This window comes from Typopeltis vanoorti, chromosome 19 (assembly GCF_054136105.1).
Source record: "Typopeltis vanoorti isolate ZY-2024b chromosome 19, IOZ_Tvanoo_1.0, whole genome shotgun sequence".
NCBI classification, from domain to species: Eukaryota; Metazoa; Arthropoda; class Arachnida; order Uropygi; family Thelyphonidae; genus Typopeltis; species Typopeltis vanoorti.
In genome coordinates this window covers 13737416-13751936 of record NC_143567.1, presented here as the reverse complement: position 1 = coordinate 13751936, position 14521 = coordinate 13737416, and the positions used below count along the sequence as shown (strand labels likewise).

Genomic DNA, 14521 nt, shown 5'->3' with positions numbered 1-14521 from the left:
TGGCTTATTTGACTATACATTTCACTATCACCACCATCCACATTACCAGGTCTATAACAACATCCCACTAAGTATTTGATTCTATTCACCTCTATCTCACATCATACTGCCTCAAAACCACTGGCCCCATTTCCCTCTTGCATCTCTACCTTGTATGGACATAACTCTTTCTCTATCATCAATAGCACTCCCCCTCCCTTTTTACCCCTTCTATCCTCACGAAACACATCATACCTTTCCATCTCTATTCCTGTCAGGATGTCATCCTCATCTAACCATGTCTCACTTATTCCGACAATCTCTGGGTGCACAGACGCAATTAGTGCAACCATTTCATCCGCCTTGTTTCTTATACTTCTAGCATTGGTATACAAACACAACAACTCATTTCTGGATCTACAGCTAGTTCCACTGATACCACTCACTCGATGTGATCTCTCCATGCTGGACTGGGGCCATTTCCCTTTCTGCTTCTTCATTTTAGAACCCTTTGCATTTCCATCTGTTTCCTTTTGATCCCTGATCATCCCATTACTTTCCTGCCTACACATGCTCTCACCTCCTCTTGGAGCATCCACCTTTCTCACGCTGTGTATCCCTGTCCACCCTGAGTTTCCCCGTTTCCCTGCTCCTCTTGCACACCCATTCTCTCATTTTCTATACTCATACCACTCATTTCCCCATTCATTTCCACTCCTAATGGTTATAGCACATAAGTTAGAAAAACATGATCTCCCCTTAACCAACTCATGCTGATAACCACAAAGAATACTGCTGTTTTCAACCCATTTCTGTATCCTAGTTCTAACCAATCTCTCTAATATCTTCACCACAACTCCAGATAGGCCTATAATTTGTAGCCACAGCCTTATCACCACCTTTATGCAGTGGAACTATTACCTTCTTTCCACTCTCTTGGAATCTGTGCTAATGTAAGGCTCTTGTTAAACAGGCATGCCAATGCTACTGCCAATTCCCTAAAACATTCCCTTAGGATTCGATGATATATTATCATGTGTCCTATCGCTTTATTGGCATCAAGTTTATTTCCTCAAATCTTACTCAATCACAATTAAGCCATCCTCTCCTATATCCTCTATACGTGAGTTTCTCATGATTTCACCCTGATATGGATGAAACATCCTTATAAAATAATCACCGAGTACTTGACAATGTCTTCTGCAACAGATAACTTTCTACCATTTTCATCCATTAACATCATCTTGCCATAATCATTCTTCTTTCTACTTGCTACATGTCTAAAAAACTCAAGGGGTTTTCTTAAACTGATTTGCTAATTCTGCTCATACTGCATTTTTTTTTGTTATTTTCTAAGCCCACTTAAAAAAATTTGCTTCAAGGTATATTTTTAAATCATTAAGTACTCCCAATACATTTAAAGGAAAGTACACCCTATTCTAACCCATGCAAAAAAAGAAAAAGAAAACTAATATAATTTATGCTTTAAGAAAGGCTGTGTTATATTATATTATATATATAAAGATTGGATAGATTGCAACCACATATATACTTTCTATCAAAAGAAGACATCTCTAGAAATTTAGAAATGCCTGTCAACTTTTTTTTTTTTTTTTTGTTTCATTTGGTATATGTATTTCACAAATGCTGTTCATTTTCACATTACATAAGTAAATATATACTGTATAACAGAACATTACAACACAAATGCAAATTCCAGATCATGCATTACAATTTTAATCTATTCTAAGAGTTAGTGACTTGGTTAAAGTGTAAATTTAAGTACGTAATTCACAGGCACAGTCAGATAACTTACTCTGTTGCTTTTAACTCGATATACATGTATATAGTTTTAGAAATATATGCCAAGGTATAGAAGCAGAAATAGAGGGTAAAAATAAAAACACAGTAAATTATCATTTATCCAACCATGTGAGGAAGACAATTTGCTGGTCTAATAATTGAAGGGTTGGATAAGTGAAGTACCATTACATGATGCACCAGAAGAGTCGGTTCATATGCAAGGGTCGGCATTTTGAAGGTTGGATAAATGATAGTGTAGAAAAGAAATAGAAAAAAAATAGCCACCACTGCAACACTATTAGCTGCAGTGGTTAGTACATCTGTTTTGAGTAATGCAGTAGATGATTTAAAGACACCACTGTGTGTGTAAATCAAAACCAAGTCACTACTGCTACGAAAACCAGTGTTGCAATTATACTTGATTGGCATTCTTTTTTTTCCCCCCATTACTCCAACACAAACTTTTAAAGGCAATTTAGATATTTCATAATATAAAGGAATAAAGAAAGTAAGAAATGTGCTTTATCTTGTGCATAAATTCTAGTCCAGGAATTTTTTCAATAAGTGACAAGAAAAATATTCAATGCCGATAAACCTATAAGCATATTTTAGAGATAAGGGTTAGATAATCCAAGATCTCTGCTTCAGTAATCCAAATATTAAACTTTTTCACACTTCCAATAAGCAAGTCGATAGTTTGTACAATGAACTAGAACTGACATTTTGAAATTTTGCCTTTCATTCTCTTTTCTCTACTTCAATGTCAACTTTTAAACTCAAACTATTATTTGGTATGTACAAAAACCAATATGATATCAGATGCATTTTTTCCCTAAAATGCATGCATACAAGGGCAAGCCAACCATGGCCTACGCAACTTGAAAATTTAAAGAGTGCAAAATTGTTTTTATCTTTTGTGGATTCTCCATCTTACAAGTGGGATGCTTTGGTTAAAAAAAAAAAAAAATAAAATAAAAAAATAAAATAAAAAAAAACATCCTGCTTGTTATCTAATCATAAAGCATCTTTAGGTATGCATAATCTCATCAGAATGTGTATATGATATTAATTTTCATCCCCATATATACACACATTTATTTTTTTCTGTCTTTCATTCCACATCAAAATTCTGGTTGCTGTACTATATATATATATATATATCGTATACCAACTCAGCAATGGAAAAGTAGATATAACAGCTATATAGAAATTTTCATATTTCATCATAAATGATATTTATACGTATGAACATCATGAGATTTACTATTATTGATCTACTTTACCGTTAAGCAAAATACAGCTCTATAACATTTATTGAAATAAACTTAACGCTTTAAAATCATTCATCATATTTTATACATTATAATTCTCGAAAATGCATGCAGAACATGATAGCGATAAAACATAATCATTCTAAACGCTAAAATGCAGGCGAGACGTAAATAAAAGTGACACGTCCACCTCTCGCAATCTGACAATCGTAAGAAAATAAACAGAACGGTACATGTCTTACTGAGTAAGTGTGAAAGTCGGTTAGGATAAGGAACGCTTAAACCATCCTCTGTATTCGGAATAAATATCACCTTACAGTCTTCGCAATTTTTTTTTTTTTTTTTGACCTTTCCACCCTCAAGTAGCTTTCATATCATTCAAATTCAGAGTTCACTGACAAAGAACTTTTTAATTTTCTATATGCAGCGCCATTCGTGGCGGTAACAATGCAGTATTTCGCTTATCACGATTATATTAACTTTCAATAAAGTTGATAGGTTGATAGACAACTCACATTTACTTTTTAAGAGCTCTTTGCCAGCAAAGCAGATCATCAAGCATTGTTATTTAGCGTGACTGCTGTTCTGTGTGCAGCAGCCAATCCATAAAATAAATAAAAATAAAATCAAAAGAAACTGAAACATTACATATAGCTCTGTCGTAGGCTTCAACAGCTATACCTATCTAGAACTTCTGGTTCACATATTCCACTAATGGATGATAAGAGGATCTACACAGCTCAGTTCTTAGTTTTTCTCTTTCGATCCGATTATGCTGTATGCTTAATTGCTTCTTCGGCTTCGTTTTACTATCGAGTTTTCATGTCTTACTGCGTCATCCTCGATTTATGTCATATATTTTAACTATGGTACACTTGGCATGATTGGTTTTAAACAATATGATTTAGCTGGATTTATTACCAAAGGAACTATAGATAATAGGACAGTATATTTGATCTCTTAATTGCTGTTTTACGAGCAAAGTTGCCTGTTTTGAAAGATGAAACAATTAAAATTTTTGGGAGTAAACATTTTACCCTCCAAATGAAGAAATTATAGGAATTGAATCCTGTGACACGTTTTTTTTTTTTTAAATTGTCCTAAGGAGATGATGAGCTACTTTACCCTAAGAACTTTTTGGAAATTGGTGGGCAGCTGCTCTCCATACTTAACCATCTTTATAGAAAGTTTTATTTTTTACTTTATTGTAAAGTATATGATACCTAACTTGAAATTATATTCTTGTTTAATACTTAATCAAACTATGTTTTCCACATGAAGTATCATCACAAGAGGCTTGCGTGCATAGAGACTCTTGACTTCATATCACTTGGTTGAATATCCCATTATGCAAAATCATTAGCCAGAGGGTCACTGACTAGAATGAATTTATTGTAAGTTCAGAAGTGGATCTTTCAGATCCTTCTAACTTCAAAAAGCAATCAGAAAGAAATATAACTCATTACACTTTACCAATTCCAGGATATTCAGCAATGATTATCCAGGCAACAATTACGAAAATCCGCTGTTCCATATAGTGATATTCGTAAAAACTACCACCTAGCTAAACATAAACCTCAGCAACACCATCAAGAACTGCTCAGGCCACATGACTGCCCCTCCCCTGAAGAACACTAATTAATTTCACATCAGTAGGAGCAATGTCGTAGACAAACATCCAATGGAATGCGACGATCACGATCGTTTTAGCTAAAAACGACATCAACAGAATGCAAATCCAACAACAATACCGGAGTCATATATTTTCCATATCTCTTCTTCTTAAGTATTCTGCAAATGAGCAGAATACTTAAGAAGAAGTTTTTCAACTAAGAGTCTTCTCTTAGTCGCAAAAACTTTAATTCCACTGTCTTCTGTTCTGAGCCTTCTCTTTGAAGGCCGTGTACCTGTCTCCATTCAGCATGTCATTTAGCATTGTTTTACTTACTCTCTCCCCTCTGGATCTTTTTCAGTCTATTTTTCCTTCGATCATCTCTGATGAATCGATTTCCTCTCAGAATATGTCCGGTCCAGTTTCCCTTTCTTCTTTTTATCCTCTTAAACAGACTTCTTTCTTCTACTACAACTCTTTTTAAGACATCTTCATTAGTTATTTATCTGTCCATTTGATTTTTTCCATCCTACTCGAAATCCATATCTCAAAGTTGTCCAAAATCTTAATTTCTTCTTTCTTCTATGTCCAAATTTCAGCTGAATAGAGAGCAACACTCCACGCATAACATTTTATTAGTCTTTTCTTCAGGTTTCTGTCCATTTTATTTCTAAATAAATTCTATTTTCTATTAAAGGCATATCTTCCCATCGCTATTCTTGCTTTTATGTCACTTTTCCATCACTTCTAATCACCCTTCCTAGATATTTAAAGGTCTTTACTTGATTCAGTTTTTCTCCATTTATTCTGATATCCACATTTGACTCTTTCCTTTCTACTTTCATTACTTTTGTTTTTCTTACGTTAATTTTCATTCCATAATTGATACAGGACTCCAGTAATCTGTTCAACAGATGTTGTAGATAATAATGCTTGTCATCTGCATATCGAATTGAAAATATTTGTCTACCTCCAACTTTATTCCTTCTTCTGAATTCTCCAGTGCTTCTTTTAACATTGCTTCGGAAAACATGTTAAACAAAATTGGTGATAGAGAACAGCCTTGTCTTACTGAGATTAAAATACAGTGCTCTGATTCGATGATAATTTTAGGGAGTTTTTCGCACTTAGTTAAAAACTACACTGTTTCCAAAGAAATCAATGGACACTCCCATGGAAAAGATGCGTGTCCATGGGAGTGTCCATTGATACTCCCACGTGACTCGTTACTCGTGCCGTGTAATGAGTCACGTGTTTGTGTACGGTATAAATTGTAGGGCTTAAAAGAGGTGTTGTGATAGGATTCAATGTATCAGGCCTATCTGTTCGGCAAGAGCCTCCATAGGTCAGTCAGAACAGTCAGAATAGACGAAGCACTTTTGTTGGAAAGACTTCGGTTCGATTCCCGCCCATGACTTAAAGAACTTTATCTTTTCTCTCCCAACTAAAGGTGAGTTAGCCAGTTTCATTCGTTTCGTCCGTCAGAACAGACAAACAGGCCCCATGAACACAGACGGATCTACGGTCATGAATTCTTGTCCTTAGGAGATGCAGCAGAGAAGTGACGAGCCAGTTGCTTAATTCTTCATAAGTCCCTCCATTAAGGGACTCAACCCGTCCTAAGGGATGGATGAGAAGAATAGGAAGGATAAATTAAAGAAATATGACGCTCTGAAATCAGTGCAACTGTCCAGGTGAAATGGCTGCGAGAAGGGAACTGACGGAATTTAAAAGCGACGTTGTGATAGGATGTCATGTTGCAGGCCTATCTGTTCAGCAAACTGTTGACAAATTTGTCCATCCCAGGACAACAATCAATGACATCATAATGAGATGGAAGCGCAGAGAGTCAACTGCAAGTGATATCAGCAGTGGGCGACCTACCATACTCACCGAACGTGACGTAGGATGTTACTAAGGATAATGTGTAAAAACCGGCATTCGAACAACCGATGAGTTGAATGCAGAATATGGGGCATTGAGTAGAATACAAATCTGGGACATTGAGTAGAATACAAATCTGGGATACAAATCTGGGATTTGAATAGAATACACATGGACCAGTACTAGTCCATGCGCTCGTGCCATAGCTCTCAAAATTGTATGGCTTGTGGTAGAGTCTGGAAAATCTTAAGGAAAATGCTTCACTTCTATCCATATAAGTTCAGTTGTGTGCAAGCAATGACTACCGCAGATTATGATAAGCGCATTACCTTCACGCTAATTTCTTGCCCGAACGGAGGTCGAAAATGACTGGCCTTGGAGAATATTGTGGGGCGATGAGACTCATTTTTATCTGAATGGGTCGTTCAACACTCACAACTGCAGAAGTTGGGTAATCTAAACAACCCCAAGTGATCCAGCAAATACCACTGCATTCTCCAAAAGTAACCATGTGGTGTGATTTCACAGCCGATTTCATAATAGGATACTTTTTTGAGCGTATTACCCCTACAGGTCCTGTAACCTGCTTCATTACTTGAGAGATTTATCGACGAATGCTGGAAAATTTTGTCATTCCTGCTTTGCAGCAAAGACAATGTTTGGACTCCATAATTTTTATGCAGGATGGAGCACGGCCACACATTGAACGTTCAGTACAGCGCCATTTACGCGCCAGCATTTCAGTAATGAAAGGGTTATCAGTCAGTTCCTTCTGACGGCAGGGCCGCCTCAATACCCAGACATCGCTCTATGTGACTTTTGGCTGTGGGATTATTTGAAATCCGTTGTGTATGTTGATAGCGTTCGCAACTTGCATGTCTTGAAAGAGAACGGATATAACAGGAAAACGGGCTGTTATGAACATCCAATCTGACTCTTTATGCTCAGGGGCAGAGCATGTCGCACACCGAATACAATTTGTTGTACACAAGAAAGGTCAGCACATTGAAAATCGAGTATGTAGTCCAGGGGACCCTAATTCTGATGAATAAAACATTATTTCCTGTGAGTTCAATCACTATATTAATTTCTGTCTCTCACAAGTTGTTTTAGTTTAATTATTATTATCATTGTAACGTGCCACATATCCAGGTGGAATGAGTGACGCGGCTGTCGCTTACACCGGATACAATTTGGGAAGGATAATAGTTAATCAGGGTGATGTAAAGAGCTTGTGAAATAATTTAAATTGACTGACGATATGGGCAAAAACTAATGGATATCAATTTAATGTGGAAAAGTATAAAGTTACAATTTGGTAGACAAAGTTTACAAGTTGTGTACCTCGATGGTACACAGTTTGTAATGCACTAGGATACTGATGAAGCCAGGAATTTGGGAATGGTAGTAGTAATAATAGGTCGAGAGTTGAAGTTTAGAGGGAATATTGCTAAAATAGCCAGGAAAGCTCCCAGGATTACTTTATTGTTGAAGAACACACTAACAATAGAGATAATGGAGTTATCCTTCCTCTTTGTAAAGCATTGATGCTACCACATCTGGATTACTGTGCAGTTGGATTTCTTAGAAATGAGGAAGTGTAGAGAGGATCCAGAGCTAAGTAACAAGGGTGGTATGCGATGTGTGGAATGATCCCTATGAGGATAGATTGAGAGTTTGTGAATTGCAAAAGCTGGTTGTTAGGCATAAAAGTGGAGGCATGATAGAAATATTTAACTTAAAGGCTTTTATAGGATTGGTAAAGGGAAATGTTTCCGCAGTTGGCTATATCGGTAGAATAATAGATCATCTCTGGAAGTTGGGTGGTTAGCAATAGCGTGAGGACTAAGTTTTTCTTTAGGAGAGTGGTGAATGAATGGAATGGGTTGTCCGAGTAAGTCGGAGTTCTTTAAAGGAGTAGTGCAATTGTTATCGTACTTTACCAATTACCCTTAGGATTTCATGGAGGTGGCAGTGCAACAACAATATAATGATTTCGTCTTTCCTATGTGTAAAGCTTTCAAATTTGATAGATACTTTGCCAAATTTGAGGTTGGTGGATATCTCTTTCATCTACAATAGGATGTAACGGATATCTTGTTTGTTTAGTTTGGTTGCTCCATAAATTCTTGGGACTAATATAATTATTCATCTAGGATGGATGTCTTATCTTTGATTACGTGGAACACTGTACTGACTTATGAAAAGAAGATTTTGGAAAGCATGTTAATTTCCTGTTATGATATCGCTTAAGACGTAAGGAAACTGTTCTCAATTCCATTACATCTCAAATCCCTTTGCTATAATGCTACCACTTCTGTCCTAACATATCACCAATTCCCACCGTTGTTCTTTTGCCACTCCCTCTCTTCCTTTCGAATTCCTCCTTTTCCATATTCTTTTCTACTTCTCTTCCAAATTAATATAAGCCTCATCCTGCTTAATAATATTGAAATTCTATTAGTCAGAACCATAGGCCATCTAATCCAAGGTAAATAAATAATCTTCTCTTTCTATTCTCTTTTAGTCACTGATGTTCTCTAGTGACTTAGCAGCTGTTATACAACGCCTCAATATTACAATTGCGAGGACAACTCGGTATATTTCCTGAGCTTCGAAAGATGTCAGCTGGAATCTCGTCTGAGACACAAGCAACTTTTAAGAGGCTTTCCAACTGAAGGTGAGTTATCCATTCTCATATGCGAGTTGTAAGGTTTCCTTCCTAAATAAAACTAATTCGAATTATTTAGCATCGTAGGTGAATAACGTCTTTGCTCTACAAATAATATATCGTGGGCTCTAATCTCATTAACAGCATGGTGTTTGTGGAGGTCATCAGGTCAGTGATCCACCCAGAGGGGGGGAAGCGGGCCTTCCCCCAAAGAAAAAGGAAAAAACACAAGAAAATTTTCCAAAAACTTTTCCTAATTAATAAAATTCTTTTTTTTTTTTATTTATGTTATGTCGTGTCTTCTATTTCTATACTACTTATGAATTAGCGATCATTGCAGATGCTCAGTCATAGGTCGTATGTGATGCGTAATGTGTATTCTCAAATCGGCTACTCTACTCGTCCCCCCCAAGATTAAACCCTAAGTGTGCTACTGCATGAGGTAGTAGATGAATTTCATTTTCATTTCCTCGCTGTTTAATGAACGCTGAATATGGCTTCAAAAAAGTTTCATATCTAGCATCTCCAGAGCAAGGTTTTCGAAATATCTAATTCATAGCTCACCCATGGTACTAATGTATGTTATACAACCTTTTGTGGTGGGATTCAATATAATAACAATATAATAACAATATGGTATTTTTTCTGGGAAAACTCCCATGTTACTCCTCTTAAAAACTGTTATTTTTTCGGCTATTTTGCCTGCTTTTGTTTCGGAGTGCCCTTTTTTTAAAGCCATTGGCTTTTTATTCGAGAATTCTTAGGGCATTGTAGATGAATTTAAGAGACACATATATGTAGCATAATAGAAGAAAATTCGCACATATCTTTTCTTGGATGTTGTTGCCCGTCTTCTTTCTGCGGTGTGTACTTCTGCTGTTATGGTGTTGAAAGAGGAGTGGGGGGGCTTAGGCAATGTGGGAGAATTGTGCCACATTGCCTACCCCCACTCCCCTTTTAACACCATAACAGCAGAACTATGCATACCGCAGAGAGAAGACAGGCAACGACATCCAAGAAAAAGTATGTGCCAATTTTCTTCTATCATGCTACATATATTTGTCTCTTAAATTCATCTACAATGCCCTAAGAATTCTTGAGTAAAAAGCCAATGACTTTAAAAAAGGGGGAACCCCTAAACAAAAACAGGCAAAATAGCCGTAAAAATAATAACAACATGGTTTATTTATGCACCAATAGATGGCTACTGCTCTGTGTTTTCATTGGGCGTTGCATGTTTTCTAAAATGACATTTGTGTTATCAATATGATGAAATTATCTAAGTTCGTGAGTTTCTTGTTCAAAATTTATGTGCATTGTTTAGATTCATTACAAATTTTATCTTCACTAATATTTTTTTCGTATTCTAGAGTAGTGCTCGTGTTTTTTTTAATCTATTTTACTTCTTACAGGCAATTTCGTGTATGTATTATCATCATAAATAAATGGGATAAAACGATGCCCAAACCTTACATCTCTGTTATTAATACAGTTATATGATCTGCACCTGTCTTTCTGTCCAGACTAAGATAAGTAAGACTTTTTTTTTCTTCTCTTTCTAACACATTCTGACGTGTGGAGAGAATTTTAAGTCAGAGGTATAAGCATAAGTCGTATATTGAATTTAGTAAGGGAATTAACTTTCATACAATTCAGAAAAAAAAAAAAAACTGTAGTCGTGTATGATAGACATAAAGAGAAAGATTGACACTCGAGTCATATATATGGTAAAATGGAATCTAGGAGAATGAAGGTGACAAGTTGATTGCGTCAGAATTCCGTGCTAGGGCCACTATTTAATTTGTATATTAAAGATATAGGGAACGATTTAAAGGGGAATATTAAGTTGTTTGCTGATGACAAAACTGAGGATGGAAATAGGTGATATGGATATCGTGCAGAGTGATTTAAATAACTTATTGTGGGCGAACAATAATGACTGTGAATTTAATGATGCAGAATGTATGGTTATGCACTGTTGAAAAGATTACATACTGTGAATCATATTGATGGTACTGAATTGCAGGAAATTGATGAGGCTAGAGACTTGGGAATAATGGTGGATAGAAAGTTAAAGTTCAGAGGGCATATTGCAGAAGTTGCAAAATTGCTCAGAGGATTACTTTGCAAAATAGCTGAGAGGATGTTGAAAAATACAAGTTAATATATGAAGGTTATTGTCCCCCTTTATTATCAGGCCTACCCCAAGACAGCATCTTGATTAATTTGCACAGATTGTCACCTGGGTTTCTTGGGGATTCAAGAGATGGTAGAGAGGATTCAGAGATGAGTGACTAAGTGACATGTCTCTGGAATGTACTCTGTGGATAGGTTGAAGGTGTGTGGGTTGCAAAGTTTAGTTGATAGGCAAAAAAGAGGGACATGATAGAAACTTAGAAATTATTAAAGAGGCTCTGTAAGATTGACAAAGGAAAATTTTCAGTACGGAACAAAGAGAGAACTAGGGGATCACCCACGGAAGTTTTGTAAGAGCATAGTGAGTAAGAGTGTGCAGACTAGATTTTTTGCATGGAGAATAGTGAGTGAGGAATGGATTTCCAGAATTAGTTGTGAATGCACTGACAGTGAATGAGTTTAAGGAGAGGTATGATATGTTTTATGTGTATAAAAGTTAATTTTGGGTCTCCCACAATGAGTCTTTGGACTCTATGGAGATACCGTGATGATCAAATATTTTTGTGGAATTCAGAATTACTCTCTTAAATACTTCTAATATACTCCTTCCATTAAAAAATAATAATAATTGGAATTTAGAAAAGTAAGATAAGATAAAAATGTTTTAAACCATTTGGATAGAAAATTTGTAACAGTTTTTGACTTTCATTAAAAGCTTAGCTGTGCTGTATATAGTTAAGGTTTTAATTTCATTAAAAAAAACAAAATGCAAATTGTTACGTACATCTCTGCAAGTTTTTCCATAATATAATAATTTAGCTCAACAAAAGATGGAACATTTTTTGAAAATTAAAATGTCCTTGCACTAAGTTGCAGAAATTTTTAAGGATATTGAATATTTGAATTTTGCAGTATATTACATTTAGATAGATGAAGCAATAATTCGTATATAAAGGCAATACTTATTAAATAGAAAAGTAAACTCTGAAGGAGTCTTCTGATTTAATTTGCTGATGCTTGTTCATCACCCAGAACTTTTTTTTTTTTCTTCCCCATAAAGGAGAACATCATCAGAATTTACTGTTAAAACTGCTGAGGATATGAGGATTCATTTTTTTATTTACACTACCATTTTGTTTGAAAGATCTGTGTTCATATTCTGTCTAGGACACATAGAACCTTTATTATTATTTGACACCTCCATGGAATCCAAAGACTCATCGAGGGAGGGCATCCGCTCTACAACTCTGTCTCCACCACTAATCCACCAACTGACTGCAACTACACCAATGCCATCTACTGCCGACGATCACTACTAGTATTTCAAAAGACAATCACAAGCATCCATGCCCACGGCAGGATTCGAACCCGCAGCCTTTTGGCTGGAGAGCGGATACGCCAACCATTTGGCCAACCTGGCTGGCATTATGTGACACCTGCAGGGAATCCAGAGTCTCGTTGAGGGAGGTCACTTACTGTACAACTCTGTCTCTGCTGCATCATCTTCACCAACACCATCTGCTGCCCATCACTAGTATTTTCACAGATAATCACAAACATCCATGTCCATGGTAGAATTTGAATCCCCAGCCTTTTGGCTGGAGAGCGAATACGCTAATCACTCAGCCAACCAGACTGGTAGTATGAAGATTTTTTTCCTCCACCTCAAAGCAGGTTAGCTGGTCTCATATAAAGGTGACACAGTTTTTCCACTCAGAAACATGTTTTTTTTTTATCCTGCAAAATAGGCAAACCAGCACATACATTTAACAGACAGAATAGGGTTTCCTTATAGTATTAGTTGCTTCGGCCATAATTCCAACTATCCAACCAGGGGATTATCAGTTCTGAGTAATGTAATCTATGCAGGCATAAAAGAGCATAAACACCTGAAAAAGATAACTTATTCTAGTAATTTTTTTTTGCTGCTGATATATATATATATATATATATATATATATATATATATTTAATGCCTGTATGTTTTGTATTGATACCCTCTTATGAGATAAGCAAAAAATATTAAATACTTAATTAGATTAACACAGCATGTTTATTTTGCTAAGGAGCATACCTGTTGTTTGAATGTGCTGGCTTTGACCTATGATTTAGTGATTAAAACTATTATGAAATAGATAAAGCATTTTGAAATACATACTTCTTATTGTATGTATTTCAAAATGCTTTGAAATACATTCAAAAAATACTTGAAATTTATAAACTGGGACAATATTATTATCAATGAATTGCTTAAAAGCATAAGAATTGAATGACCATAAAAGAATAAGTCAGAAAAGAATTAAACACGACTAAAAAGGATTAAAATATGAAGGTTAAAAATATGTGGGCAATGATTAAAACCCCGGAAAAAAATATGATGTGGAGAAATAATTTAAAACCTCAGAAAGGAAGAATGAATAAAAATTATGTTCTATAATTACAGCATATGAGCTATTTTAATGTAGCATCATCTTCAGAAGTGCAAAGAGCACACTGCTGAGGAAAAGAACGAGAGATGAAAATGACAGGTGGCAGAGTCCACTTAAATAGCTACATCGAATCATTAGTCATTTCTTATTGGTGGAAATTTGAGAATAATTTTAATATGGTGGAACTTCCAGTTCTCCAAAATCACACATGGGTGATGGATATTTAATAGAATTACATTAACTTCCTATAGCTATAGTTTCTGAATTCTGTAACATGATGTGATTATTTGTTTCTACATTGAATTGCTAGTTATTTCTAGGATGGTGGAGGATGAGGTTGATATATAACTTGTAATAATATATGTACATATTCAGTCGAGAATGGTGGCTTTTTCAATTTAGGAATGTGGTTTGATTCAAATGTGTAGATTGCGATTTCAGTTTTGTCATTATTGGATTTGTTATTATTTTGGTTTTTATTCTTTTTATTACTATTGTATAGATATTCAGGAATGGGTATATTACAGTCATAAAAATGTTCTTGTAGGCACAACCATAGACATCTAATTGTCAAGTCTGTATAAGTGACAGCACAATCCTGTTGACATTATTAGCCAGCAAAGGTTGGTCGATTGGTAGAGCCTCAGCTACTAATGGCTCAGTTAAGTAAGTTTGAGTGCGGTTAGTAGTTGGAAGGGGACCAATCGTTCGATGCTGTTGGCACACTCTCCTCGAT

The 14521-nt window shown here is 35.7% G+C and overlaps 2 protein-coding genes across 7 annotated transcripts in view; one reads left to right on the top strand and one right to left on the bottom strand.

Annotated features, from left to right (window-relative positions):
* The window catches only part of Blos2 (biogenesis of lysosome-related organelles complex 1 subunit 2), a 54246-nt gene extending 50544 nt beyond the window's left edge, over positions 1-3702 (bottom strand). Inside the window, exon 1 of one of the 3 annotated variants that reach the window (XM_090408878.1) lies at positions 3569-3702. The gene's annotated coding sequence lies outside the window, so the exon portion shown is untranslated. Of the gene's footprint in view, positions 1-3065; positions 3221-3295; positions 3485-3568 lie in introns of those variants that run through there. The other 2 variants (XM_090408876.1, XM_090408877.1) reach the window with 2 other exon arrangements.
* A 6744-nt stretch (positions 3703-10446) lies between these two features.
* The window catches only part of LOC150095864 (vesicle-associated membrane protein 7-like), a 65843-nt gene continuing 61768 nt past the window's right edge, over positions 10447-14521 (top strand). Inside the window, exons 1-2 of one of the 4 annotated variants that reach the window (XM_090409362.1) lie at positions 10463-10507; positions 10633-10753. In XM_090409362.1, coding sequence (XP_090265488.1) covers positions 10717-10753 — 37 coding nt within the window. In that variant the 5' untranslated portion in view covers positions 10463-10507; positions 10633-10716. Of the gene's footprint in view, positions 10508-10632; positions 10754-14521 lie in introns of all 4 variants that reach the window. The other 3 variants (XM_090409363.1, XM_090409365.1, XM_090409364.1) reach the window with 3 other exon arrangements.